The sequence below is a fragment of the Amblyraja radiata genome, chromosome 25, assembly GCF_010909765.2.
Source record: "Amblyraja radiata isolate CabotCenter1 chromosome 25, sAmbRad1.1.pri, whole genome shotgun sequence".
NCBI lineage: Eukaryota > Metazoa > Chordata > Chondrichthyes > Rajiformes > Rajidae > Amblyraja > Amblyraja radiata.
The window spans coordinates 35,925,998-35,953,825 of NC_045980.1; the positions used below are offsets into that span (position 1 = coordinate 35,925,998).

The 27,828-nt window shown below is 43.2% G+C and overlaps 1 protein-coding gene across 1 annotated transcript; it reads right to left on the bottom strand.

Annotated features, from left to right (window-relative positions):
• tctn2 (tectonic family member 2) lies at positions 1 to 27,822 on the bottom strand. The gene is made up of 18 exons (XM_033043872.1): positions 27,723 to 27,822; positions 26,017 to 26,127; positions 24,583 to 24,653; positions 22,782 to 22,992; positions 19,362 to 19,462; positions 18,036 to 18,235; positions 15,620 to 15,740; positions 14,156 to 14,297; positions 12,947 to 13,066; positions 11,239 to 11,388; positions 10,984 to 11,067; positions 10,058 to 10,141; positions 8,047 to 8,164; positions 5,944 to 6,050; positions 3,529 to 3,685; positions 2,656 to 2,799; positions 1,350 to 1,438; positions 1 to 613 (listed from the first exon to the last, which is right to left on the bottom strand). The coding sequence occupies exons 1-18, from the start codon at positions 27,814 to 27,816 to the stop codon at positions 492 to 494; spliced, it is 2,226 nt and encodes a 741-aa protein (XP_032899763.1). The 5' UTR covers positions 27,817 to 27,822; the 3' UTR covers positions 1 to 491.
• Between the last annotated feature and the right edge of the window lie 6 nt (positions 27,823 to 27,828).

Here is a 27,828-nt window from a genome sequence, read left to right on the forward strand (position 1 = left end):
TGTGTTGGAGAAACAAAGAAATTCTGTTTGGAAGTTAAAGTGGCCATGCACTGCCACAATGTAACAAATCATTAACATTTATACAAGAATGTAAGTTTACATATCTATGTTTAACATCGCCCAATATAAAAATAGACAATTATTTTCAAAGTCTGTGATGTATTGAAGTCACTGCAATGTCTCTACTATTCAGAACAATGCAAGAGAGGGGTTTGCAGCTTGCAGCTTGCAGCATCCCCAATGCCCAGATCTGGTGAAGTGCATCCTCTGTTGCAGCAACAATGCCTGCATCTTTACAACTTCATCATAATTTTTCACAAAGGAATGATTACTTTAAACAGAAATAAAGCCTTGTGGGCCGCTGAAGACACAGGAGGCCACAATTAAGTGAGGAGATAGATTCTGATCCGGTGCCAAATTGCTCATCTTGCATTCATGTAATTGGGCATAAAGGAAGGAATGCAACCTGACTGGATCACAGTTACCACAGGCTAAAAGGTGGTGTCATTCCAAGCCTTCCGAATCGAGCTCCAGGGACTCCCCAACACGGCAATCATCAAAGCGATGAAGACCAGCAACAGTCCCTGCGCGATCGATTCAGGGTATGGTTCACCTAGAAAAACACAGGGAAATCACTAGTTTTGTTAGACGTTTACATCTCTGCAACAGAGATGCAACAGTTTAGAACATGTGAAAGTTGGCAGGTCTGTAATTTTTCATCTTTGCAAATAAACCAAAGAAATACTAAATGGTTTTCCAATACTAAGTGAGTAAACACAACAGTGCAGGAAATCACGAGACAAATAGATTGGGTAGATGCCCAGAGTAGGGGGGGTCCAGAACCAGAGGACATAGGTTTAACATGGAGGGGGGAAATATTTAATAATCTGAGCGGTAATTTTTTTAACATAAAATGGGTGGTAGGTGTATGGAACGAGCTGCCAGAGGAGATAGTTGAGGCAGAGACTATTGCAATATTTAAGAAACAATTAGACAGGTACATGGATAGGACAGGTTTAGAGGAATATGGGCCAAATGCAGGCTAGTGGGACTAGTGTAGATGGGATACATTGGTGAGTGTGGGCAAGTTGGGTTGCAGGACCCGTTTCCATGCTTTATGGCTCTATAACTTGTCAGAAGAAGGGTCTCGACCCGAAACGTCAGTCACCCATTCCTTCTCTCCAGAGATGCTGCCTGTCCCGCTGAGTTACTCCAGCTTTTTATGTCTATCTGACTCTACGGCTTACATGCTTTTCAACTCCAGTAGACAATTCAGGCCAGCACCTCATCTTCAAAAGCAGTGAAAAGTAGGTTGATGAAATGGATGAAGGTGAATATAATGTCCTCACCTGTATAATACCTTGTCAGCGGGTAGCAAAGCTCAGACCAGCAAACATCATTTCCAGAACACTCATATTCCCTGTGGTTTATCTGGAATCTGCACAACAACATTTCATAACTATCAATCACAGTGTGAATGCTGTAAAGAGGACGCGTTACTACCCATTCCTTCAAGCTGTTCCCTTTATGGAGTTCTTTGAATAACTGTTGTTTTATCATAAACAAAACCAGTGGATGTTGCAACAGTTCCACAAGGCATTTGATAAGATGCTGCAATGGTCATTATGGAAAATAAAAGGTAATGTGTAGGCAAGGATAGGTGGTGTAGTTTACAGCAGCACAAGTAACTCGGGGATTAGTGCTGGGCCTCAACGTTTTACAATTTATATAAGAATAACGCGCAAAAATATAATTGATAAAATTGATTAAAAAATAGATAAGAAAGCAAGTTTTGAACAGGCTACAAAAGAGGTATAGATGGTCAAGTGTGTGAGAAAAGAGCGGGGTAATTAGATGAGGATATGTAAAGTTACCATTTTGGCAGAGAAAAAAAAAGAATCTATATCCACAGTCTTAGAATAAAGGGGAGGTCATTAAGACTGAAGTGAGAAAAAACCTTTTCACCCAGAGAGTTGCGAATTTGTGGAATTCCCTGCCACAGAGGGCAGTGGAGGCCAAATCACTGGATGGATTTAAGAGAGAGTTAGATAGAGCTCTAGGGGCTAGTGGAGTCAAGGGATATGGGAGAAGGCAGGCACAGGTTATTGATAGGGGACGATCAGCCATGATCACAATGAATGGCGGTGCTGGCTCGAAAGACCGATTGGCCTCCTCCTGCACCGATTTTCTATGTTTCTATGTTAAATCATGAGTCTGTGAAACTGAGATGCAGAGGGATAGAAACATTGAAAATAGGTGCAGGAGTAGGCCATTCGGCCTTTCGAGCCAGCACTGCCATTTAACATGATCATGGCTGATCATCCAAAATCAGTACCCCATTCCTGCTTTCTCCCCGTATTCCTCGATTCCGTTAGCCCCAAGAGCTAAATCTAACTCCCTCTTGAATCTGGTCATGGATCTTGGATCTGGTGCTCTAGTGCATGATTGACAAAAGGCCACAGGCTGGTGATGGAATCTGAATCAGAAGAGAGGTGGTGCTTCAGTTACATCAGTCATTAAGCACTGCCTGTTGAGCATATACCACAATCGGTGAAGATTGTGGTATATCGGGGGAGACCAAGAAAGACAAATAATAATAATAATAAGAGAAGCAATGCTTTTAGCAGATGAACAGCATGAAAGGGTTTCCTCTACCTGGACTGCACTGGCTCTGGCTGTGCTGGTATCTGGATAAACTGCACAGCGGCACTGATGGAGAATGGCTGAAGGACTGATCTGTTCATACATGCGGCTGTACTTCCACCTCCACAGGACATCTTCCAGTGCACTGTAGAAAAACTGAACAACAAATCTAGTCATCCAACGACTGATCGAAATAAATTGAGGAAATGTGTTTTATATTCATCAAATGGTAATGAACTAGATAAATATCCAAAGAAAGTGTTGCATATTGGGGAATACCTGCGGTTGTGGGCCAATTGGATGCCATGGTCCATTGCTGATTGTCATGTCAAGCTGATACAACTCATTCCATAGTGGAGGAGCCTGGGCTCAGACAACAATCAAGTACGTTTAAAATCCTTTTATTTATTCTCATTGTATCAAATAAAACAAATCTTTGAATTACAGTGACGCAAAAGGAGAGGACTGAAAGTGACCAAAGCAGGCAAGAGAACAAAGATCTGCCATGTGATAGTGGAGTAAATCATCAAACCATAACTCTGAGCTGAGGCAGAGATAGTTAGAGCTATACATGTAGTCTCAGGGTCTCTTTACCCAAACATGATGTCATTGAAATGAGAATGAATCGTTTATGTACAATCCACAAACACATCTGCCCAGATGCCCACATCTGCTTTATATTATCCTTAATTCCAATTACTCTTTTCTTATAACTTTTGTCCAAAAGTGAAAGCATACCGTGGAAATTGGGAATTACGCTGTATTAATTGTTCCATAACTAACTAGGAGAGTAGCATAATGTAGCTGTTTGCATATAAACACGAGTCCAATCTTACACCTGGAAGTTGTCACCCAGCTTATACAATTGTAATGCAATCTTCTTACTTGACCTCAGCTCCAAGTATCACTCGTTGTGGGACTGCTTCAACTGCACCTATAACTGCTGTGAAGAAACGAATATTCATGGCAGCTGGAATCGCAGCGCAGAATCCATAAAATTCATCTTCAATTTGGCTAAATTCATGCTCATCGTTTAATAAAGCTGCATTTTAAAAAAAACATATACTGTAAATGAAGTATATTTGACCAATTTGAAAACCAAAGGCTCTCACTTACAGCCTTGAACAAATCTAGTGATTACAGGAACTTTAACTTAGTACAATGTATTTCTAAGTGTCAAATGACAAGCAATGCTTTGTAAATACTGTTCCCTCTGCAAACAATGAGCCAATATGCAGAGTGGTCTTTGAGACATGAAATTAGAACACAGGGTCAGCTGGTTTTTGTGGAGCTGGTTTCTACAAATGCAGGAAAGGCATTCTGTTTTTGCAGATAGAACTGTGAACTTATTTGTCCATTTGAATAGGTTTAAAAGACATTTGGATATCAAAGTTTAGAGGGATGTGGGTTAATGCAGGCAAATGCTCAGATCTGCTCAGGTAGGTAACTAACTCGGTCAGCAGGTTAGGGTCAATGATTTGTTTCCACATTGTATAACTTAATTAATCTAAACATCTTCCACCATTAAATTTCTTTATTTATATAGCACATTTTTAGTCAACTTGCATTGACCCCAAAGTGCTTCACATAATTACATCCACACACACAGGCAAAGGTGGGTGAAGTGTCTTGCCCAAGGACACAACGACAGTATGCACTCCAAGCGGGATTCAAACCAGCTACCTTCCGGTTGCCAGCCGAACACTTAGCCCATTGTGCCATCTGTCGTCTGCTGGATTCCACAATGTAAGCACCATAGGTTATTGATTGACCAGCTGAACTTGAGTAGGTCAACCATAACAAATGAAGATCAGAAGAATATTTTGACCAACTTGTCAATAGATAATAGACAATAGGTGCAGGAGTAGGCCATTCAGCCCTTCGAGCCAGCACCGCCATTCACTGTGATCATGGCTGATCATCCACAATCAGTACCCCATTCCTGCCTTCTCCCCATATCCCTGGACTCCGCTATCTTTAAGAGCTCTATCTAACTCTCTCTTGAAAGCATCCAGAGAATTGGCCTCCATTGCCCTCTGAGGCAGAGAATTCCACAGACTCACAACGCTGTGTGAATACGTTTTTCCTCATCTCCGTTCTTACGAATAAGGCTTACCCCTTATTCTTAAGCTGTGGAACCTGGTTCTGGACTCTCCCAACATCGGGAACATGTTTCCTGCCTCTAGCGTGTCCAAACCCTAAATAATCTTATATGCTTCAATAAGATTCCCCCTCATCCTTCTAAATTCCAGAGTATACAAGCCCAGTCGCTCCATTCTATCAACATATGACAGTCCCGCCATCCCGGGAATTAACCTCGTGAACCTACGTTGCACTCCCTCGATAGCAAGAATATCCTTCCTCAAATTTGGAGACCAAAACTGCACACAATACTCCAGGTGGGGTCTCACTAGGGCCCTGTACAACTGCAGAAGGACCTCTTTGCTCCTATACTCAACTCCTCTTGTTATGAAGGCCAACATGCCATTCGCTTTCTTCACTGCCTCCATTAGTAAAGTTTTAACTGCAGATAGACAGAGCAGATGTTATCAGGCAACTGAACCATCCTATCACCAACCAGAGAGCAGTGTGACCTCCCATCTACCTAATTGGAGACCCTCGGACTATCTTTAATCAGACAATATTGGACTTTATCTTGCGCTAACAAAATTCCCTTTATCCTGTAACTGTACACTGTGGACGGCTCAATTGTAATCATGTATAGTTTTTTGCTGACTGGATAGCACACACAAAAAAGCTTTTCACTGTGCCTCAGTACACATGACAATAAACTAAACTAAACCAACCAAGGCCTAGCAGGCTGCCTTAAGGGCCCGGATACATTCTGTACAATGCAGTGGATTCACAAAACAATCTTTGGGGAAATAATAATTTCCAGGTTCAGTTCTGAGAAAGCTTTGTGGGGTCAGATCTGGCTGCCGTTGTAGGACACATTGAACCTGTGCACCCAAACCTCATCTCATACAGTAAATTATGCAAAGATGCCACAGAGTTGGCATCAATGAGAGAGCAGACAGTTACTACAGGACCAGGGAGATCAGCTGTTCGTTCGTGTCACCGTCCCCTGTGGAAACAGCTTATGTACAAGTGACTACATTCTTAAAGAAAGTCATCCACTGTGAATCAGAACGCACACCATAAACTACAACAACACTCTGCAGTAATATATTGCTCAAGGGGTATGGAGGGTAATTAAATTAGCTTGCAGGTTCCACATAAGAGTAATACAAATCTATAAAGTAAATGTAGGAAATGTTTCAGCTAAAGGAAAGAGCTTGCCTTTAAATAATGGCACCCATTCCGACAGGTCTGTAAGGTTTGAGTTTCCTCTCCTTGCTATGTAATCTGCTGGTACAAGTTTCAGGAGGTTTTCATAAACAGTATGCCTGCCAAAAAGTAGAAGGGTATTAAAGAGGTGAGCGGTGGAATCAAAGCATTGCCAAATTACAGCAGTGGGACTGCAGCACTGTCAGCTTGGTGCAGCAGTCTCAGATGTCCAGTTGTCCATGCCATCCCAGTCTAACCTCCACTAGCGGTGAATCTATGCAGGAGGCAAGTCTGAACGTGGAGTTAGAGGACGTGCAGAGCTACTCTGACACTCCCACTACATTCCCGCGGAAGTTGACAAAATACCTGAGAAATCAAGGTGGATGTTACATCAACCTCATAAAAACCATGCACTGAAACATTCCTCTCCCAGCTACCAATAATCAATGAAGAATGTTGGTTCCCATATAACTTGTGCCTTGGCAGCAGCTTGACAATGAAACAGTTGGGTCGGGAGGAACTGCAGATGCTGGTTTAAACTGAAGATAGACACAAAATGCTGGAGTAACTCAGCGGGACAGATAGCATCTCTGGATAGATGGAATGATCAAGACCCTTCTTCAGACTGATGCTTGAGTCCTGCTGTAAATACTTTTCAATGTAAATAACTGTTACAGTAAACTCCAACTGTCATTCACACTCACTGGATTAATTCACCTGGGACCTTTCATTGGGCAGTGGTGGGGGCAGGAAAGAGCTCTATGAAAGGAATCAAATCAACAAGGCACCAGGATACACAGCAGCCTCTGAAATGTATGGAGCATGATGCAGGTATGGAACAAATTATTTTGACAGATCCACACTCATATTTGAAACTTTTACCCTATTCCCAACACTTCTCAGGTAATGACATTCATGGGTACAACTACGATCAGTAACAAACCCTGACTGAAATAGAAACTGTGGAAGTGGGTTAGCCACAATGAACAGTGAATAAAAGTTTTGTTATTCATCAATGTGGAGTTTCATAGAATGATAGAATTGTACAACAGAGGAGGTGGCCATTGGGCCCATCTCTCCTCTCCATGAACGAACAAGGCAGTAGCCCCCTATCACCTGCTCTTGAAAACTTGTTACATTCGCATTTGGAAATCACACCAGGCCAGCAGTGCTTCCCAAATTCTCTCTAGTAAACTGGTCCATGCTTCTGGTTACCAATCCCTCTACCACAAAACGGTTTCTCCTTATTTACTCAATGTAATCTACCATTCTGAACATCTCCATTAAATTTCTCCTCAATGTTCTGCAGGTAGTATTGCAACTTTTAAGAAATATTTAGACAGGCACATGGGTAGGACAGGTTTAGAGGGATATGGGCCAAGCGCAGGCCCATACCAGAGAGGGGACAATGAGAATTTGGGAAGTACTGCTGGCCTGTTGTAATTTCCAAATGTGAAAGTAACTTGTGTAGATGGGACTTGTTAGTTGGTATAAGCAAGTTGGGCTAAAGGGCCTGTTTCCACGCTGTATAAATATGATTATGTTCTCTGCTCCAAGACCAACCTCAGGACATGATTCTGAATTTCATTTTGACTATGGAAGGTATCACTTTGACATAAATACAGATTGCAGGTTTGTCTTTTTGTGAGAAACAACAGCAAGTGAAGTGTGTAAGAAGGAACTGCAGATGCTGGTTTTAACTGAAGATAGCCAGTGGAATTAATATTGATTTCTCTCGCTTCAGGTAGCCCCGGCATTCCTTCTCTCTCGATCCCTCCCCCACCCAATTCGCACCAGCTTCTCCTTTTTACCCTACAAACAGCTAACAATGGCCTGTTTCCTTTATCATCATTATTTTTTTGCATATCTTTCATTCATTGTTCTTTATCTCTTGTTTCCCTTATCCCTAACCAGTCTGAAGAAGGGTCTCGACACAAAATGTCACCCATTTCTTCTCTCCAGAGATGCTACCTCACCCGCTGAGTTACTCCAGATTTTTGTGTCGGGAAACAGTCTTAATTTCAAGCAACTTGCAGATTCTACGGGTATTTTAGATTTTCATCCAATAAACCCAAATATTGAATGCTTAAGAGAAACAAACATTTGCTCACACACCCAAGAAGAGCACAGTTGTTAAAATCATTAATGCTGAGGTGCAGCAGGCAACCAGAGGTCGAGTCTTCTCCAAACAACAATGCTGTTGTTTGAGCTGATGAGCATAACCCATTTCCAACTGCAAAACAAAATGGAAAAACAAATTTTATAAGGCAGATATTTTTATAAATGTTACTGATATTTTGCTCATCCAAAGTGTGGATTTTCCATGAACCCACTTCAAGACTCCAGTCTAAATCAATGCTCTCAACATCTGAGTGACAGAGTCAGTCGCTGTTGGGGCTGCACCAACGGGTCAGCAGCTTCTCTAACTGACCCTCCTTCCTCTACCCACGCAACCTGACAAGCAGCTCTCTTGAAAGCAATGTCCAAATAATTCATTCATCATCGTTGAAAACATTAGCGACGCAGTGGCGCTGGTTTCCCACGGGAACGGTGACGGACGGACGCACCACACATCTCTGTCCTCCAGTTCCTGCCGACTTCCGCCGCTGGAAGTATAGGATATTGGTGTGTGTACTTTATCATCATTCCTTACAATTACAGTGATCACAACTTCTGCTGGTGTGGATGGCCGTTGGCTCGCTAGAAGCTCATTCGCCCTTTGACAGGCCTTGTTGGGGGTCCACAGCCCCCTCCTCACCTGGCAAACCAGGTGGGGGAGACGGTTTAGTCGCCGACTACCCGACCATGAAGCAGGTAGCACGGGATTACATGGTACCCTTGGCGGGGGGAACTCCCCCCCCCAACCTGACCTGAAATAATAAAAGTGCAATCCAAATAATAACAATGCACAAATCTTCCAGTGGCAACTTAACTAATTGACAAAATGCTTATCGAAGAGGTTACAAAGAAGGTTGATGATGGAAATGTGGTTGATGTTTATGAAGGCATCTGATCAAGGTGCCACATGACAGGCTTGTCTTCAAGATTGGACGATCATGGAATAAAAGGTAATTAGAAAAGTTGGCCAACTAAAACAAAACTAGCGGTGAAACGTGATTTGACAAACTAGAGGAAAGCTTACGGTGATATGCCCCCAGTGTCAGTATATCTAAGGTGCAGGGAAATGCTAGATAATTAGAGACATCAAGATGGTAACAAGCAGGTGGGTTGGGTAAACTGGGGGAGGTGAAATTTAACTCAAAAAATGAAGCTTTATATTTATCGGAAAAATGATGGCGAATATAAAAATTAAAGACAAAAAGAGAGATCTAGGGATGCATGTGTGGTATGTTGGAAGGAGCAGGATTCAAGAGGCATATGGAATCCTGGGCCCTGTAAACAGAGGCTTGGAGCTCAGGAATAAGGACAGTTCAATGAACCACAACAAACATGGGTTTGGCCACAACTGAAGCACTGAATCCAGTCCACCAATATGCAATGCCTGACATTTATCCAGATTAAAATCCATTAGCCATTCCTTGGCCCACTTGCCCAGCTGATCAAGACCCCACTGTAATTCTTTTAACCATCTTCACTGTTTTCAATACCATCTAGTTTAATGTTCATCCGCAAACATACTCATCATGCCTTGTACATTCTCATCCAAATCACTGATATAGATGACAAACAGCAATAGGCCCAGTACCAATCCCTGAGACATACGCCTCTAGTCCAGAAAATCAATCTTCCACCACCACCCTCTGCTTTTGACCATGAAGCCAATTCCGTATCTGTTCAAGACTAGTGTTGTCTTTAACATCTACGGCCAATTACTCCAGTGTGGAAGAGGAAAGTTGCAGCAGTTATACTTCTAATGCGAAACACTCCTTGTTGGCTTACAACTCCCTAGTACAAAAGTAAACTTGTGCCTTTTTACATGCAACTGTGCTTCTGTTGTTTCAAATGGACAAGGCCTTGGTACTAGGGAGTAGTCGAATGAAAAATTATTGGGCAACATCAGACCCACTAGTTTTCTTGCTCTCACTCTCTTTCTCTCCTTCCCCAGAAGACTAAAGGTAAAGAAACATGTTATTTCTAATCACCAAAAGATGTTATTTCTAATCACCTGGTCGCCATATTTTTAAGGGAACTCTTATCAAGGTCTTGTCGCTTGCAAGAGCAGCCAAAACTGGTTTGCCAGTGAGATAACCTGAAATGAAGAGAGAATATTTCATTATTCTGTACATTTTACAGGTGGTCACATTTAGTATTGTGAAATAAGTTTTCCAGAGCACCTCCATTCAATCTACAGGTGGGACCGTGAGCTTTATCCTCCATCACGTCAATCCTCCATCTCATGCCCTGCCTAATCTCTGCCTTCAGCCTGCTTTGCTACATTGCCTTACTGCTCCCTAATGCAAGGCTGAGGAACAACAGCTCCCTTTCACTAACACCCATCAGAGAGTGAGTGCAGCTCCAGCTTGCTTTTGGTCTGTAGCCTAATGGTCTGCTGCTGAACATTGGCAGCATTAATACTTTTCACAGAATCACACAAAGAACTGTACCGCACAGACATGTGCCATTTTGGCCCCATTCCATTCATGCTACCGATATGTCCATGCAGTGTCTCTCAACTCCTCTTCCTGTCCTTACCCAAATGCTATTTCAATGTTGTTACCCATCTCTACCACTTCCTGAAGGGATATGGACAGGCGGGAAGGATATCAACAACGGACATGCAAGTAGGGCTAGCATGGACCATGTGGGCCAAAGGGCCCGTTCCTGCACTATAACCATGACTTTAAACATTCAACTATTTACTCACATTGACAAGTTTGCAGGTTGTCAACTTTTAAATCTCCTCTGTAAGTCATTGTAACTTCACTTACCAATAAAAATCAACATTATAAATCTTGGCATAAGAGGCAGTTGCTTTGCTTTTTTTTTTTTTAAACAGAAACACTTGTAAGTTGAAGTCAAATCCCAAATGTTCATTGATAACCTTTCCTTTCCTCCCACACAAGCTGTAATGTAATGAGGCCTCAGTCTCACCTGGATTGCCAGACAAAGTTACCGAGGAAGGATGTTCCTTGACCGGGTTCATGAAAGTAACGCTGAACCTTTGAGTCAAAGTAGCTGGAAAACAAGATATTATAGATTTAAACGAGATGGAGAGAAAATACACAAATGCAAATACAGTTGACTCAGGTGTTAGATGGCAGCAAGGCTAGAAGAGGTGGCGATCATGACCACAACAGAATCCATCAAAATCACTGCATGTAAAAGGCAAATGGAGCGCTGTCATACCTGATGAGTGCAAGGAGATATTTCCCACTGTGACAAGCAAATTGATATTAGATATTGTGGTTCCGTTCCAGTAGAAAACATAATCAGCCTGCAAAATCATATTTCTACACATTCCCTTCAGAAGTTTGGGCTCCGATTTATCAACCAATTCTGTATTGAGAAAAGCAAACAAATCACATCAGAAAGTGACAGCACAAGTGGACAGGGTGATCAAGACAAAGGGCATGCTTGCCTTCATCGATCAAAACATGGATTAGAAAGGTCAGGAAGTCATGCTGCGGCTGCACAAAGTATGGAGAGGCCACATTTGTAGTGCGTACAATTCTGGTTCCTATCGGAAGGATAAGGAGTGTCATAGAGTTGGACTAAGAACATGGAAACAGACCCTTTGGCCAAACTCCTCCATGCTAACCGGTTGTATAACTGAGCTGACGTTTGCCCATATCCATCTAAATGATTTCTATCCATGCACCTGTCTAAAGGTCTTTTAAACATTGTAACTGCAGCCACCTCTACAGCTTCGTCTGGCAGATCCACCCATATATGCTCCACTTCCTCGGTAAAGAAATTGCCCCTCAGGTCTCAAATCTTTCTTTAGTTTTAGACTCCCCTACTCCAGGAAAAAGACTTACCATTCACCCAATCTGTATCACATGATATTGTAATCCTCCATGTCATCACCACTCTGCCTCCTAAGCTGCAAGAAAAGTCCTTGCCTCTCCACGTAACCCAAATACTCCAGTGCTGATAACATCCCGGTGAATCTTTTCTGCACCGTTGTCAGCTTAATTATATCCTTTTTGCAGCTGGGCGACCAAAACTGCATACAATACAGATAGTTCTGCTGGAAGGGATGTTTCTATAATCTGACTGATCAATTAAGGAACACTATTTGCATTACAGGTAGTTTGTTATAGTTGTATTCCCAAGAAACCTGATGTCATAATAAATCACATCATTATTATAACAATTTTGTCAATGGAGAAAGGGGACTATGGGCTAAAGAATTTCAAACTCACAATAACAGTGTCGCCTACCCATGTTCTCCAGAGATGCTGCCTGACCCGCTGAGTTACTCCAGCACTCTGTGAAACGTCATCTATCCATGTTCTCCACAGATGCTGCCTGACCCGCTGAGTTACTCCAGCACTCTGTGAAACGTCATCTATCCATGTTCTCCACAGATGCTGCCTGACCCGTTGAGTTACTCCAGCACTTAGTGTTCTGTATCTAATGGACTGAAGTGTATGCACCATCTATGCCAACATGATATTGGTGTCCAGTCATCCAGCATTGTAACATTGGTTTAGGGTTACCAAAGATGTTACTATTGGTACACAATGCTGCTCTTTCTGTACAGAGTCCCAATATCCCAGCGATATTTAGAGTAAAATTGGCAACTATCTCACACAAATATGCCAGTTAGAAGCAGTAGCTCACACCATTTGATAGAGGGGGATTTTTAAATTAATGACCCCTTATTTTTAAGCAGTGAGCCCTGATTCTAGATTCGCCCACAATGGGAAACATCTCTATATCCATCCCGTCTGGACCTATTAGAGTCTGAGGAATTCCAAATGTAAATCATAGCACGGAGACATGCTGGCATCCTAGTTAAGGGTTTTCTGATTATAACCAATCTGAAAATTGAAATTATTTAATGCATAGCAAAAAACAAAAGCAAGACATTTACACTGGAAGTTCATACCCAAAGACACCATGGCATTCTGCTGTTTGGGAAACAGGGAGCCAGAAGTTGAAGCAGTTATTGGAATGAAATCACCAAGATCTGCTGCCGTCTGGTAGGTTACAACTGGCTGTATCAAAGCTACAAGAGAAAAGACAAATCAAACATCCCTGCAGCTTTCCCCCCCCATAGATCTTCTACTTGATGTGTTCAAAATAAAGAAATCTCCCGTTTAACTTTACTTTGGTATTTAACAGAGCAGTTTCCATCTCTCCATTGACCAGATGCAGAAGACAGCGAATCATAATTCAATCCCCCACCACCAATGCTCTCCTCGGGCTCACCGCTGACCAGACCCAGCTACAAATGGCTACAAAGCAATCCACAGGCTGGCTATCTCACTGTGAGTGACTCACCTCATGACTACCCAAAGTCTTTCCACCATCACATGGAGAAGCGTGATGCAATAGTATTCACTTGCTTGGTCACCTTCATCCCAGCTTAATTGCATCTTTCCTACAGCAAGCTGCCCCAAAACTGAACACAGTACTCCAAGTGTAGCCTCAGTAACATCCACAACTGCAACATAACGTTTCAACGTCTATACTCAATGCCCTGACTGATGAAGGCCTGCATGCCTAAAGCCTTCTTCACCACCCTATCTACCTATCTACGATGCCACTTTGAGGGAACTATATCCTTGTCTACTCTATAACACTCCCCGGCCACTACCATTCACTGTGAATGTCCTGCCCTGGTTAGACTTCCCAAAATGCTACACCTCACACTTATCTGAATTAAACTGCACTTGCCATTCCTCAGCTCACTTGCCCAGCTGATCAAGATGCCGCTGTAAACTCTGATCGTCACGGTCTACGATACCACCTATTTTAGTATCATTTGCAAACGTACTCGTCATGCCTTGCACATTGATGTAGATGACACACAGCAAAGAGCCCAGCACCGATCCCTGCTGCACACTACCAGTCTGAAAAACCACTACCCTCTGCCTCCTCGCTAATTCTGTTTTCAGTTTGCTAGCTCTCCCAGATCCCCTGTGATATAACTTTCAGAGCAGCCAGCCATCCATCAGTGCTTGCTGACACACAACCTTCCAGCCAGTTGAAACATTCCCCCTTTTTTCAATCTGTTAAAACACATAATAGTTTATTTCAGTCAGAAAAAAGGTTCTAATGAAACTGCTACTTGTGCAATAGAGGTGGTACATACTTCCCAGGCCATTTTGGATCTGTTCACCAACTCCGATGGTGTTGGCACAAGCTTCAGCTGTGAGTGGAATTACACAACGTGCATCAAAATCTTGTAGGTAATCCACAGGTGCATTCGTCAAGCACTGCCCATTCAAAGATGTCTACGTGCAGACAAAATTAATGAGAGCTTTCTTACCTCGCCAAGGAGTTGCAAAATCAGGCAGTCACATTTCATCATTTTCTCAATGTATTATTTTCCCTTTGACCGCACGTACAGTTCCAGTGAGCCAGACGGCTACATGTACGGGACCCGGCTACATGTACGGGACCCGGCTACATGTACGGGGCCCAGCTACACGCATAGGGTCCAGCTACATGTACAGGGCCCAGCTACATGTACAGGACGTGGCTACATGTGCAACAACACAAACGGCAGGTCCTGGAAACTCAGCCATTCAAGGCTCAGGACTTCCTGGATAGCACAGAAAAAAGACATCTACCGGTGCACTGTAGAAATATCCTGATTGGTTACATCAGAGCTAGGTCTGGCAATTCCAATGTACAGGACCACAGGAGGCTGTAGAGAGTGGCGGACTCAGCCCAGTCCATCATGGTGACAGCCCTCCCCAGCATCTAAAGCATCTACATGAGGCACTGCTTCAAGAAGGTGGCATCAACCCTCCAGCCCACGCCCTCTTCTCTCTCTACCATCAAGCATGAAGTACAGAAGCATAAAGACCCACACCAACAGGTGCAGGAACAGCTACTTTCCTATAACCATCATGCTCTTGAACCGACCTGCACAACCTAATCCTACTTCAGTAATGGAACATGACGGATCACCACTTGGACTACAGGACCAGGTTACTAATTGGGTATTCATGCACAGTCTTGTAGAATTTTGTTTGTGTGTGAATCTGTGTGGAAGGTGGGATCAGATTAAGCATTTATGGCCATGTAATTTGTTGAGAAAAGATTGACATGTAAGAATGTTTCTTACGTAGAGAGGAACAAAGCATTGTCTAAAGGTGTACTATTCTATCTTAACAAGTTCATAAGTTATAGGAGTAGAATTAGGACATTTGGCCCATCAAGTCTCCGCCATTCAATCATGGCTGATCTCAACCCTATTCTCTTGCCTTCTCCCCATAACCCCCGACACCCCTACTAATCAAGAATATGTCAATCTCTGCCTTAAAAATATCCATTGACTTGGCCTCCACAGCCTTCTGTGGCAATGAATTCCATTATGTCTACAGCAACAATCACACAAAGCATCTTGAAGTGAATGAGCAGGTAATAATGCAGATACAAATTCAGATTCTTTGTTTCCAGATTTTAGAAATTAAACAGTTTACACACTGAGCCTGGTGACACTTTTCATGCTGAATGTTACAAAATGTACTTTTGGCTACAATATGTGATTCTAATCTGCCTCCCGTCTTTCTTGAAAATATTGTTGCAGGTTCCCTGTCATTCCTACCTGTGGAATAATAAAAAGCTCATCGTCACCTCTCACGATGGGATCTCCCTGGTGGTAGCCAACAGGAAGGTTTACTGCTGCAGATTTGGCCACCCCAAAGGAAAGGTCTTGCGAAACATCACTGTGGAAAAGAAGGTTAAATTCCATCAGGCATCAACATTCATCACATAGCCCTGCAACATCCAAAGATAAATTGGTCCATTCTCCATAACATCACACATTTCAACATTTCACCATTACCAAACAGAGACACAGAGAGACATAATATTGATGCGTGGGGAAAAGACCAAGTTGCATGAAGAGGAGTGGGGGGTGGGGGAAAGAGCTGTAAAGTGCCAACAGTAGTTTGGACCATCTTAGACAACCTGGACTACCTGGGACAACCTGGAACAAACGGGCCACCTGGGACAACCTCGGATAAAATGGGCCACCTGGGACAACCTCGGATAAAATGGGCCACCTGGGACCACCTGGGACAAATTAGTCACCTGGGACAATTAGGCCACCTGGGACAAATGGGCCACCTGGGACAACCTGGGCCGTCAGTGGCATAAATCTGATGCAAAATTATTTTCATAAATCTTTAACAAATGCCTCGTGGACCATTCATCAATCACACCATCACCACCAACATTTCCTCCAACTTGTGACTCCTAAGAACGTTACCGAAGGACAGGGCGAGAATTGCCAAATGACATACAACATTTACATTGAGTAACATTATTCTTGATTTCCTTGTAGCTTTTCCTGATATCAATTTGCTTCCCTTACAGTTGTAAGCTCAGTATTCAATTCCCTGCATACATTTTCATCAGCACTTTCTGGGAGAGAGCTTTAACTGCACAATTATGAATGGAACCATGATCTTCTGGAGGGAGCCCACAAGTTTTGTTCATTTGGCTGATAGACTGGAATAATCTTAGTTAGGATTTAGGGTTGGGGTAGAGGCAAGAGCCTTTTATGGATGCAATGTGGAATTGTTCACTGTAAACTATTACATACCAAGGACAGGGCTTTAAAATCGCTCTATACACAGCATACAAACTTAAGGATCGTGCTTCTTTGGGCAAAGTAAACCAAGATTCAAGGCAAAGTGTAATTAAGATGATTTTTTTAAAACGATACTAAGGAGAAAATAACCAGTAATACAGCAAATTTGAAAGATGATTAAAAGATACAGGTGCACCAGCATGTACAGAGAAAAGGCAAATTAATGATTTGTTTAACAAATTAAGAAGCCATTTTATAGTTCCAATGGGATCTCTTAATGCTTGGTTAGGTATCTGCCAATTAAAATGTGTTGGCCTGCACTTAGAAGTTAGGTGAAGATCAGAAACATTTAGCACATCATACAAATGCATCCTATTAACATTTGAAGTGCAGATAAATGTTCCAATATCAGTTCAAAGGTAAGATCAAACATGGTTAAAATCTGAGGTAGAATAGAAAAGAGTTAAATCTCAAATACTCCGTAATTATATAAAATGATTAAGGGATTGGACAGGCTAGATGCAGGAAAAATATTCCCATGTTGGGGGAGTTCAGAACTAGGGGTCACAGTCAGATTAGGAAAAGGGGAGATGCAACGAGACCTGGGTGTGCTTGTACATCAGTCACTGAAAGTAAGCATGCAGGTACAGCAGGCAGTGAAGAAAGCTAATGGCATGTTGGCCTTCATTGCGAGAGGATTTGAGTTTAAGAGCAAGGAGTTCCTACTGCAGTTGTACAGGACCCTGGTGAGACCGCACCTGGAGTATTGTGTGTAATCTCGGTCTCCCAATTTGAGGAAGGACATTATTGCTATTGAGGGAGCGCAGCATACGTTCACCAAGTTAATTCCCGGGATGGCGGGACTGACATATGTTGAAAGAATGGGTCGAATGGGCTTGTATTCACTGGAATTTAGAACGATGAGAGGGGATCTTATAGAAACATATATATTTTTTAAAGGATTGGACAGGCTAGATGCAGGAAAATGTTCCCGATGTTGGGGGAGTCCAGAACCAGGGGCCACAGTTTAAGAATATGGGGTAGGCCATTTGAGACGAGGAAAAACTTTTTCACCCAGAGTTGTGAATTTGTGGAATTCTCTGCTGCAGGAAAAGAAGTGGAAGCTAATTCACTGGATGTTTTCAAGAGAGTTAGATTTAGCTCTTAGGGCTAACGGAATCAAGGGATATGTGGAGAAAGCAGGAACGATGTACTGATTTAGGATGATCAGCCATGATCATATTGAATGACAGTGCTGGCTCGAAGGACCGAATGGCCTACTCCTAAACCTATTTTCTATGTTTCTAAAGCAACAAAAGAGAACCAAGACCAGTTTCCAAAAGTAATCCGACTATTAGCATGAAAGTTACTCAGAACATTCATGTTACTGATTATAGGCTCGTTGTTTCCAGTTATATAAACTTACACAGTATCGCCTTCAAAGAACAGCCCCAAATATGGCGAGTTATTAAGAGAAGACTGCACACAAAGGAAGGGGAACCATTCGGGAGCTGTGTGCAGATTCTGCATGGAGCAGAGATGGTCGTAGGGTGGGGACACCTGTCCTCCAAATACTCCTGTAAAGCAGTGGGAATGAAACAGCTGGATCATGTCAGCCGTGCATTCCTAGAAACAAAACCATTATTTACTTTAAAATGTGTTTCTCAGAACAAGACAAATCAAACAAAAAAATCATTAACACAGTTGTTGTGACAGCAGTCAAATTGTGACAATCAAATCGCTTCCAGAATTGTAAACTGTAGATGCTGGAAATCTGCCATAAAAACAGAATATGCAGGAGATACTCTGGACATCAGGCACCAACTGTGAGAGAAACATTATCATCTCAGGTGGAAGACCCTTTTCATGGGAGAGAGAAAATAGTTTTAAGTTGATGATGTGGGAAAGGATGGTTTGGACAAAGGAAATAATGAGTGAGAGCAAGGGCAGTATCAGTGCTTTTTATGTACAACTGACAAAGATTACCACTGTCAGTGGGATTCCAGCATGGTTTTTCTTGCTATTGAGGGAGTGCAGCGTAGGTTCACCAGGTTAATTTCCGGGATGGTGGGACTGACATATGATGAAAGAATGGGTCGGCTGGGCTTGTTTTCGCTGGAATTTAGAAGGATGAGAGGATATCTTATAGAAACATAAAATTATTCGAGGATTGGACAGGGTAGAGGCAGGAAAAATGTTCCAGATGTTGGGGGAGTCCAGAACCAGGGGTCCCAGTTTAAGAATAAGGGGTTGGCCATTTAGGACTGAGATGAGGAAAAACTTTTTCACCCAGAGAATTGTGAATCTGTGGAATTCTCTGCCACAGAAGGCAGTGGAGGCCAATTCACTGGATGTTTTCAAGAGAGAGCTAGATTTAACTCTTAGGGCTAAAGGAATAAAGGGATATGGGGAAAAAGCAGGAACGGGGTACGGATTTTGGATGATCAGCCATGATCATATTGAATGGCGGTGCTGGCTCAAAGGGCCGAATGGCCTACCCCTGAACCTACTTTCTATGTTTCTATGGTTATCAAATGAAAACACATCAACGGGCCCCTAAATTTTTTCAAATGTCCCGAATCATTGACTGCAGAGACATTTAATATGGGGATAAGCCACAGACCCAGTGACATACTTAGATTCTGCGGGTATTTACATAAACATCAGTCATTTTACTAGTTCATAAAAAGCTAACTTTTGCAACAAATTAGCAATGTACACCAGGTAACTTCATGTGTCATATGATGCATACCTTATCACAGCAGCATCCCACATCACAAGCTCTTGCTGTTAGGTTGCATGGACAGGGGCCAAGCGGGTGGTATTTTTGTTTTGGAATGGGCATATTGTTTTCTATTGAAGCAAAAACAAAATAAGTAATGACAATCAAAAACTGCAGTGACACTGAGCTCTTCAGAGTGGGATAGTCCCATTGTAGCTACATGGGTCCACATTAATCACAGTTAATAGTCTGAAGAAGGGTCTCGACCCAAAACGTCACCTATTCCTTCTCTCCAGTGATGCTGCCTGTCCCGCTGAGTTACTCCAGCATTTTGTGTCTATCCACGTTAATTAGACAGTTGCACGGACAACAGATCCCACAGAACTAACCAACTTGTTCAATTAATTTTGCAAGACAGTAGCTGGAGCTGCAAAAAGCACATTTTCAACCTAAACCATTATCGTTGAAGAACTCAATCTGGGTGGATTATTTAAAATAAGAATGATCATTAGCAACTGATTCCTGATTTTACTGCTGCTGGTATAAAATGTTAATGCCAATTCACAGTCAATAGTAAATTCAGTCAGGTTAATACATTGACTGAAGTTTACTTTTAAACTTCCACTAGAAAACAATTAATTTCAGTCAACCTGTTGATAAAAAAGATGCCAAATGGTGAGGTCCTATAAGTCCAGACACTACCATAGTATGTAACAAAATGTCTCATCTTGGACAACACTGTTTCAGACCCTCCATTGGAACTAATAAATATTATTATTGAGATTAAGAAGATGTTTCAGTTAAGACTCTTCCAGTGTGGCTTTCCCATTAACTGCAAAAAGGAGACAGAACCGTAGAGAATTAGGCCATTCAGCCCATCAAACCAATGTTTGTTCTGTGTCACAGCAATCCAATTGGGCCAAACTCCAAGAAATGTTTTCCCTTCAAAATATTTAAAAAATAATATCGCCTTACTTCCTCTAGGGTATTTTTGAATACCTCACTCTGCTGTGGCTTCTAAGATTTTTCATAAAATAGTGATTTTCATATTCTATATCCGTATTTTCAATGACAGGGATCTTTTGAAAAAGCCGTTTCTTAGCCGCTTGTTAATAAGATGCATTTGTACGAAGCTGACAGTTGTTTGTTCTTCCACAACTTCTAAAATTGTACAATTTCTTTTATCGTTCCTCATTCTTCCTACTACAACTAAAATGTATCACTTCTCACTTGTAGGCTTGGGATTTTACACGTTTGTGCACCTTCCCATTTCACTGTGTCTGCATCTTTCCAGAAGTCTGTTTGTTAGATTAGATTAGATCCTTTATTTGTCATTCAGACCTTTCGGTCTGAATGAAATGGTCTTTACTACATTTGTGTAACATCTATTCAGATTCTGAACTCTTGTACTGTGTCCAAGTCATTAACAAATACCTATGTCCTTTCACACACCATTGCACACAGGTTCACGAGGCTAAACTGTACAGCACTGAAACAGGCCCTTCAGCTCAACTTATCCACGCTGATCAGGTTTCCTAACTAAGCCTTTCCCCATCCATGTACCTAACCCGGTGCCTGTTAAATGTCATGACTGTATTCCCTCTCCCACTTTCTCTGGCACTCGACTCATCTGTGTGTAAAGGTTAGCTTTCAGTTGCCTTTTATATCTTTCCCCTCTCACCTCAAACCAACACCTTCTGGTCTGAGACTCCTACCCCAGGGGAAAGACTGTGGCTGCTCCGCTTATCGTTGCCCCTTCTGATTTTGTGTATCTTGATAAGATCCCCGTTAGCTTCCCACGCAGCAGGGAGAAAAGTCGCAGCCTATCCAGCCTCTACGTAAGAGTCACAGACTTTCCTGCATGCTCCCTAGCACTCTCTGCCCCCTGTCCCTTGTATCCATGCAGCCAATATCACGGGCAGCACAGTGGCGCAGCGGTAGAGTTGCTGCCTTACAGCACCAGAGACCCGGGTTCCTTCCTGACTACGGGTGCTGTCTGTACGAAGCTTGTACATTCGCCCCGTGACCACGTGGGTTTTCTCCGAGATCTTCGGTTTCCTCCCACACTGCAAAGACGTACAGGTGTGTAGGTAAATTGGCTTGGTACAAGTGTAAATTGTAAATTATCCCTAGTGTGTGTAGGATAGTGTTAATGTGCGGGATCTCTGGTCGGTGCAAACTCGGTGGGCCGAAGGGCACGGTATCTCTAAACTAAATTAAACACTCAAATCCCACAGGACTGTTGTTATTTGAGTTTTGCTCATTTTTACTAATTTACTGAGTATATTTTATTAATCTATTGCATCACACTTATCAACCCTCTGTCCTAAAATACCAATAATAACTGCGAGACAATTTGTCTTTTAATAAATGCAAACTCTTAGAATTATACTAACTGAGTCACCAACATTTTGGTGAAAACAAAGTAGTCAGAATAACCCAGTATGTAGTGGTCAGCAATTGCTTCAGTGCATCAAAGCACATTTGCAAGGTTACCGGAACATATCACAATGGTTTGGAGCAAACAATGGTCATTGTTCCCGGTTAATATCATCTCCAGGAAACAGCCTGCAGTAGAAACAAAGGCTGGCAGTGAGAATGGACTTTGCCACCATCTCTGGGAATGTTGCCGACTGGCCCGCTGCAGACTGCAGGAGTACGTGCTGAGGGACGCACTGAAGCGCGGTGCAGCCAACGCCAAGGCTCGGTGGGGAGGGCCACAGTCTAGGGTCTTTCCGCTGCTGGACATGGGGGGCACGGTATGGTGGAGACGCCCCTCAAAATAAGGGAAGGTATGTTGGATGAAACTTTTGCACAGTTCACGTATTGTATATATTTATTACTTAAATAAAGTCTATTTTGAAAAAAAAAAATCTCTGCCTAATTCACTAAACAAACCACAGAACAGATCTCATCCTAGTTAGGATAGATTTGTAGAAAAAGATCTTCCACGCTGACCATCACGCACCCATTGACTCTAAATCGCAGCGCATTCAATCCGTCCAGATTCCACCGCTCACCTTCACACTCGGGGCGATTTACAGCAACCAATTCACCTGCAGACCCGCACATTTTTTCTGGTGGGGGAGTAAACTGGAGCACCCAGAGAAAACCCACGTGGCCACAGGGAGAACAAGCAAAGCCCACTCAGACATTAGTGGAGGGTGAGATTGAAGCCTGTGGCTAGAGTTGTGAGGCAGCAGCAGCCCCACCACCACTGATGCCAGATTTCAATCAGACCAAGTCAGTCTTAATAAATAGCAACAGTTCTGCAGAACGTTCCCAATCAATACTGAGAAAGCAGTGCCTGGACCTCATCCAGTCTGCGCAGCGCAGCACAGCACAGCCGCCTGGACACTGGAAAGACCAATATGCATTTTTATAGCACCTCTCACCTCAGGAAATGCCACAGATCACGGTAGCCAATGAAGCAGTTGTATTTCCACTCACCATTTATAATCCCTTGGAATGTGGAGTTTACATATATTATAACTTGGACAAGTAGTGTCGCCAAAACATTGCCTTTTAGACAAGCAGTCACACGGAGTGTTTCAAGAACACACAGCGGTTCCCAGCAACAGTTAGTTTCATTCAATACTTTTTCACAAAGTACCAGAGGTCTGTCCAGGGTCAGCTGCAGGTTCAGAGTTGACACGTCAAGCTGCAATAAAATCCATAAGAATTTAATTCAAAACATTGGCTGGGCATAGAACATGTAATACATGACATCTAAAAATTTGAATTATTTCAAAAAAATATTTCAATTTAACCCATTTGGAAATTCACATACAAAGCTTTGCCTCCCAAGATCATTCTTCAGTCATTGGTGTAGGTTAGATTTTGCTTGAGATGTGCACCAATTCATCATATGCTTCACCTAATGCTTAACTGCCAGGCCCAAACATCCCACCCATTGCCCAGCAGTCTATGACCCCCCCCCCCCCCCCCAGCTTGCTCATTACAAGGCACAGCTCCAGCCCAGCAACACCATTAATCTTTCTAGTGTCCATCACATTAACCACACTTTCACCTGCCCATTAGTTACTCCAATCCTGGCCAATAGTTCACCCATACTCAGTACCATCCTCATCCCTCTCCAGCTCCCTCCAATGCAATCAAAAACCAGCAAGAGCAAACACAGGCCACCAATATATCTGTCGTAAACTAGTGGTAATACTTTGGTGTAGGAAGGAACTGCAGATGCTGGTTTACACCAAAGATAGACACAAGATGCTGGAGTAACTCAGCGGCATAGGCAGCATCTCTGGATAGAAGGAATGGGTGACATTCGGGTCGAGACCCTACTTCAGACTGAAGAAGGTTCTCGATAGGGTTGCCAACTTTCTCACTCCCAAATAAGGGACAAAAGATCAAAATACGGGACAAATTCCCGACAGCAATTCGTTGACCGACTCGGCCGTGGCTGGGCGAATGATGAGTTGGCCCGGGTGCTGGACTGCACACAAAGCCCAGCTGGCGGGCCATCTGAGGAGTTTTGGCCCATGCGACATCGCGCGCAAAGTCCGGCGCCCCGTCCAACTCATGAACCGTTGATCGGCCATGAGAGGGAGGGGTGGTGGTGTCGGCGGTAAGTGAAGGTCCGAACGGGCGAGGCACTGCTGCTGCATGCCATAGGCTGCACTATGTCGGGACGCTGCGCTCTGACCCGACAGTCCCCTCGACCCGAGTAGAAGCAGTCAAATATGGGACATGGGTGGTCCCATACGGGACAAACTAATTTAGCCCAAAAAACTGGATGTCCCGGCTAATACGGGACAGTTGACAACCCTAGTTCTCGACCTGAACATCACCCAAAGGCAAAAATCTGTCAATCCCTGCTTTGGTTGCAATCAATGCCTGAGCCTGTAAAGCCCTCCAGGGGAGAAAATTCTTATTGTTTTAAAACATCACACACAAAAGCAGTTCAATGTACTATACTAAACTAAATTAAAGAATCTCCTGCAGTATTGTATTGTGTTCCTCTCTAGTTTAGGATCATTTCTACTTTATTTCTTTATTATCTACTTAATTATCTTTTGCTTTTATAACAATCCCAATCCTCTAATATCAAGGGTTTTCTGCAACCATTTCTTAAGTTTTTGCTAAATTAATTAAATCATAGTGCAATGAAGCAGACTGTCAGGACACTGACATGGACCTTTCAATGCTGGAGCTCCAGCGACTTGGTTGAAAGCTACATAACAAAAGTACAGAAAAATGATACACAAGCATGTTTTTATTAAGTACAAACCTCATCAACTGAACTAGTCATTGCCCATTGACCAGTGCCATTTGTCTTCACACACGTGGGCTGCAATAAATCTAAGAAAAGAAACCAAGCTTAACAAAATTCTGTTTTCTCATTTCAAAGAAAGCAGCTCTTATCTTTATTCTCTCCAATCTATGAATCAGAGTGAATGAGCAATTATTAACATTAGAGTTAGAAAAGTGTCTTCAGTTAATGAACAGACAAGAAGCAAGACAGTTGTCACAATAAAATCCTGTCATTGTTTTCTGGTAAAAAGATACTGCACAGAAGCAGATGCACAAGTTATCTGCATGAAACCAGAATTGCCATTCATGAAGATGTAGAAATGATTTTGTGCTAGTAAAGGCAGACATAGCTGGGCAGTGTATCATGTTGCAGTTAATATCAGGACTGGCTCGGATCACAGAGGAAACGTTGCGGATTTCTCAGATTTTAAGGAACATTCTGGAATACTGACATATAAAATAATGGAGTAACAAAATAGTTCAGGTGCTGCAATTCCAAAGTAGCGACAATAGACAATAGGTGCAGGAGTAGGCCATTCGGCCCTTCGAGTCAGCACCGCCATTCATTGTGATCATGGCTGATCACCAGAATGCTGAAAATACTAAGCAGGTCAGGCAGAACCTGCAAAGAGGGGAAACAATTCACATTAAGCTGGAAAGAATCCTGTGATTTGTGAGGATGTTGCCAGGTCTCAAGGGCCTGGAGCACAGGAAGCTGAGGGGTGATCTTATAGGGGTGCACAAAATAATGAGGGAAATTGATAAGGTAAATGCAGTCATTTATCCAGGGTAAGGGAATCAAAAACCATAGGACAGGTTTACGGTGAGAGGGGAAAAAATTCATGGAATCTGAGGGGCAACCTTTTCCACAAAGAGGGTAGTGGGAGCTATTAGAAAATGTAAAAGACATTTGGACAGGTGCATGGTTAGGAAAGGTTTAGAGGGATATTGGCCAAACACAGGCCTATGGGACTAACTTAGATGGGGCATCTTGGCTTGCATGGACAAGTTGGGCTGATCGACCTGCTTCTGTTCTGTATGACTCTATGACCTTCTGATGCAAACTGGAAAGGCTGGTTAGTCTGAAATGGTTGAATCCACTAATGATTCCCAAGCGCTATTATATGCCTCGTTGGAAAATGAAATGCTATTGCAAGATTATGTTAGGCATTGTGTAGGAATGAACTGCAGATGCTGGTTTACAGGCAGCATCTCTGGATAGAAGGAATGGGTGATGTTTCGGGTCGATACCCTTCTTCAGACATTGCTGGATCACCAAATGGGGCCAATTTTTTTTATTCTCAATTGGCACAGAAATCTAATCCAATCGGCAAGTTTCTTACTAACTGAGCCTTAAGTACAACTTCTATTCACCCAAGTGTACCCTATAAAAGAATCAAGGAAGTCATACCATCAGTAGCTGCCACTGTTTCTACACCGAGTTTAACAGCAGAACTGTTTACACCCACCAAGAAGAAATTTACTTCAGGGCCTGATGCAACCAGGAAAGATGGCTGGAACTCTAAATTGAGAGTGAAATAATTACAGTTAGATCATAAGCTGTAAGGATCATGGAATCCTACAGAAAAAAGTTGTCATGAGTCCATCATAACAGAGGCAAATAAATCATTTTTCAAATCCAAGGATCAACACATACAACCTGGTGCCACAAAAAGCTCATGTGATAAGAGCCATTCAGCCCATCTAGTCTACATTGCCATTCAATCATGGCTTATCTATCTCTCCCTCCTAAACCCATACTCCTGCTTTCTCCCCAGAACCCGACACCCGCACTAATCAAGAATCTATCTATCACTGCTTAAAAACGTCCACTGACTTGGCTGCCACAGCCTTCTGTGGCAAAGAATTCCACAGATTCACCACAGATTCATTGGTTGGGAGATTGCAACCTTCACGTGGTCCGCCCTGTTTTGACAAATGCAATCGACCTGGTGTGCACAATCAAATAAAACAAGTTGTCCTATAACTTTATGATGTGCACGCGGTACCCGGACATGGCGCCGACAGACAAGAAGCCGAAGCAAAGAAGTCGAAGCCAAAGAACCGAATGGAAACGAGGCCGAAACGCCAATAAACCAAAAGAGTCCGAAGACAAAATGCCCTTTCGGTTAGTTTGCATTTAGGCGTCCCATCCTTTCGGTTAGTAGGCGTTTCGGCTTCGGACTCTTATGGTTTATTGTCGTTTCGGCCTCGTTTCCATTCCGTTCTTTGGCTTCGACTTCTTTGCTTCGGCCACTTGTCCGTCGGCGCCACGTCCGCACACGGTGCACGCCATACGTATGAAGACCACCCTATGACTAAAGAAATTCATCCTCATCTCCTTCTGAAAGGAACGTCCTTTAATTCTGAGGCTATACCCTCTAGTCCTAGACTAGTGGAAACATCAACTTCACATCCACACTGTCCAAGCCTTTTACTATCCGGTACATTTCAATTAGGTCCCCCCTCATCTTTTTAAACTCCAGCCAGTACAGGCCCAGTGCTGACAAACACTCATCATAAGTTAACCTACTCATTCCTGGGATCATTCTTGTAAACCTCCTCTGGACACTCTCCAGAGCCAGCACATCCTTCCTCAGATATGGTGCCCAAAATTGCTCACAATATTCCAAATGCGGCCTGACCAGCGCCTTATAGAGCCTCAGCATTACATCCCTGTTCTTGTATACAAGCCCTCTCGAAATAAATGCTGGCATTGAGTTTGCTTCCTTACTACCGACTCGACTTGCAGATTAACTTTTTGGGGATCCTGCCCCAACACTCACAAGTCCCTTTGCACCTCTCATTTCTGAATTCTCTCCCAAATGACTTTCCCAAAGAGCTGAAATGGTTGGGCTAGACCAAGCTATCCTCCCAAACCCACACTCCCTCATCTACACACACCCCATCACCCTCCCCTAGTCACAGCCCCCCCACACCAGTCTCCACTCCCCCCAAACCTCGGTTCCAATGTCTCCATCCTAGCTCCCAGTCATCCCCGCCACCCGGTCTCACCCTCCCCTCTGCTCCACCCTCTACCCCGGTTCCCCCCCCATCTCTCTCTCTCTCTAGGTGGGGCGGCGCGGCCTTGACCCCCATCCCCTCTCTCCCACTGACCGGGGGCGGCGGCGGCGCGAGCCACCAACACGAAGCCGCAGCAGAACAGCGCGGCCATGGCGGCCCCGCACCCTGCACCTACACGCCCGCCCATTGGCCAGCGCCA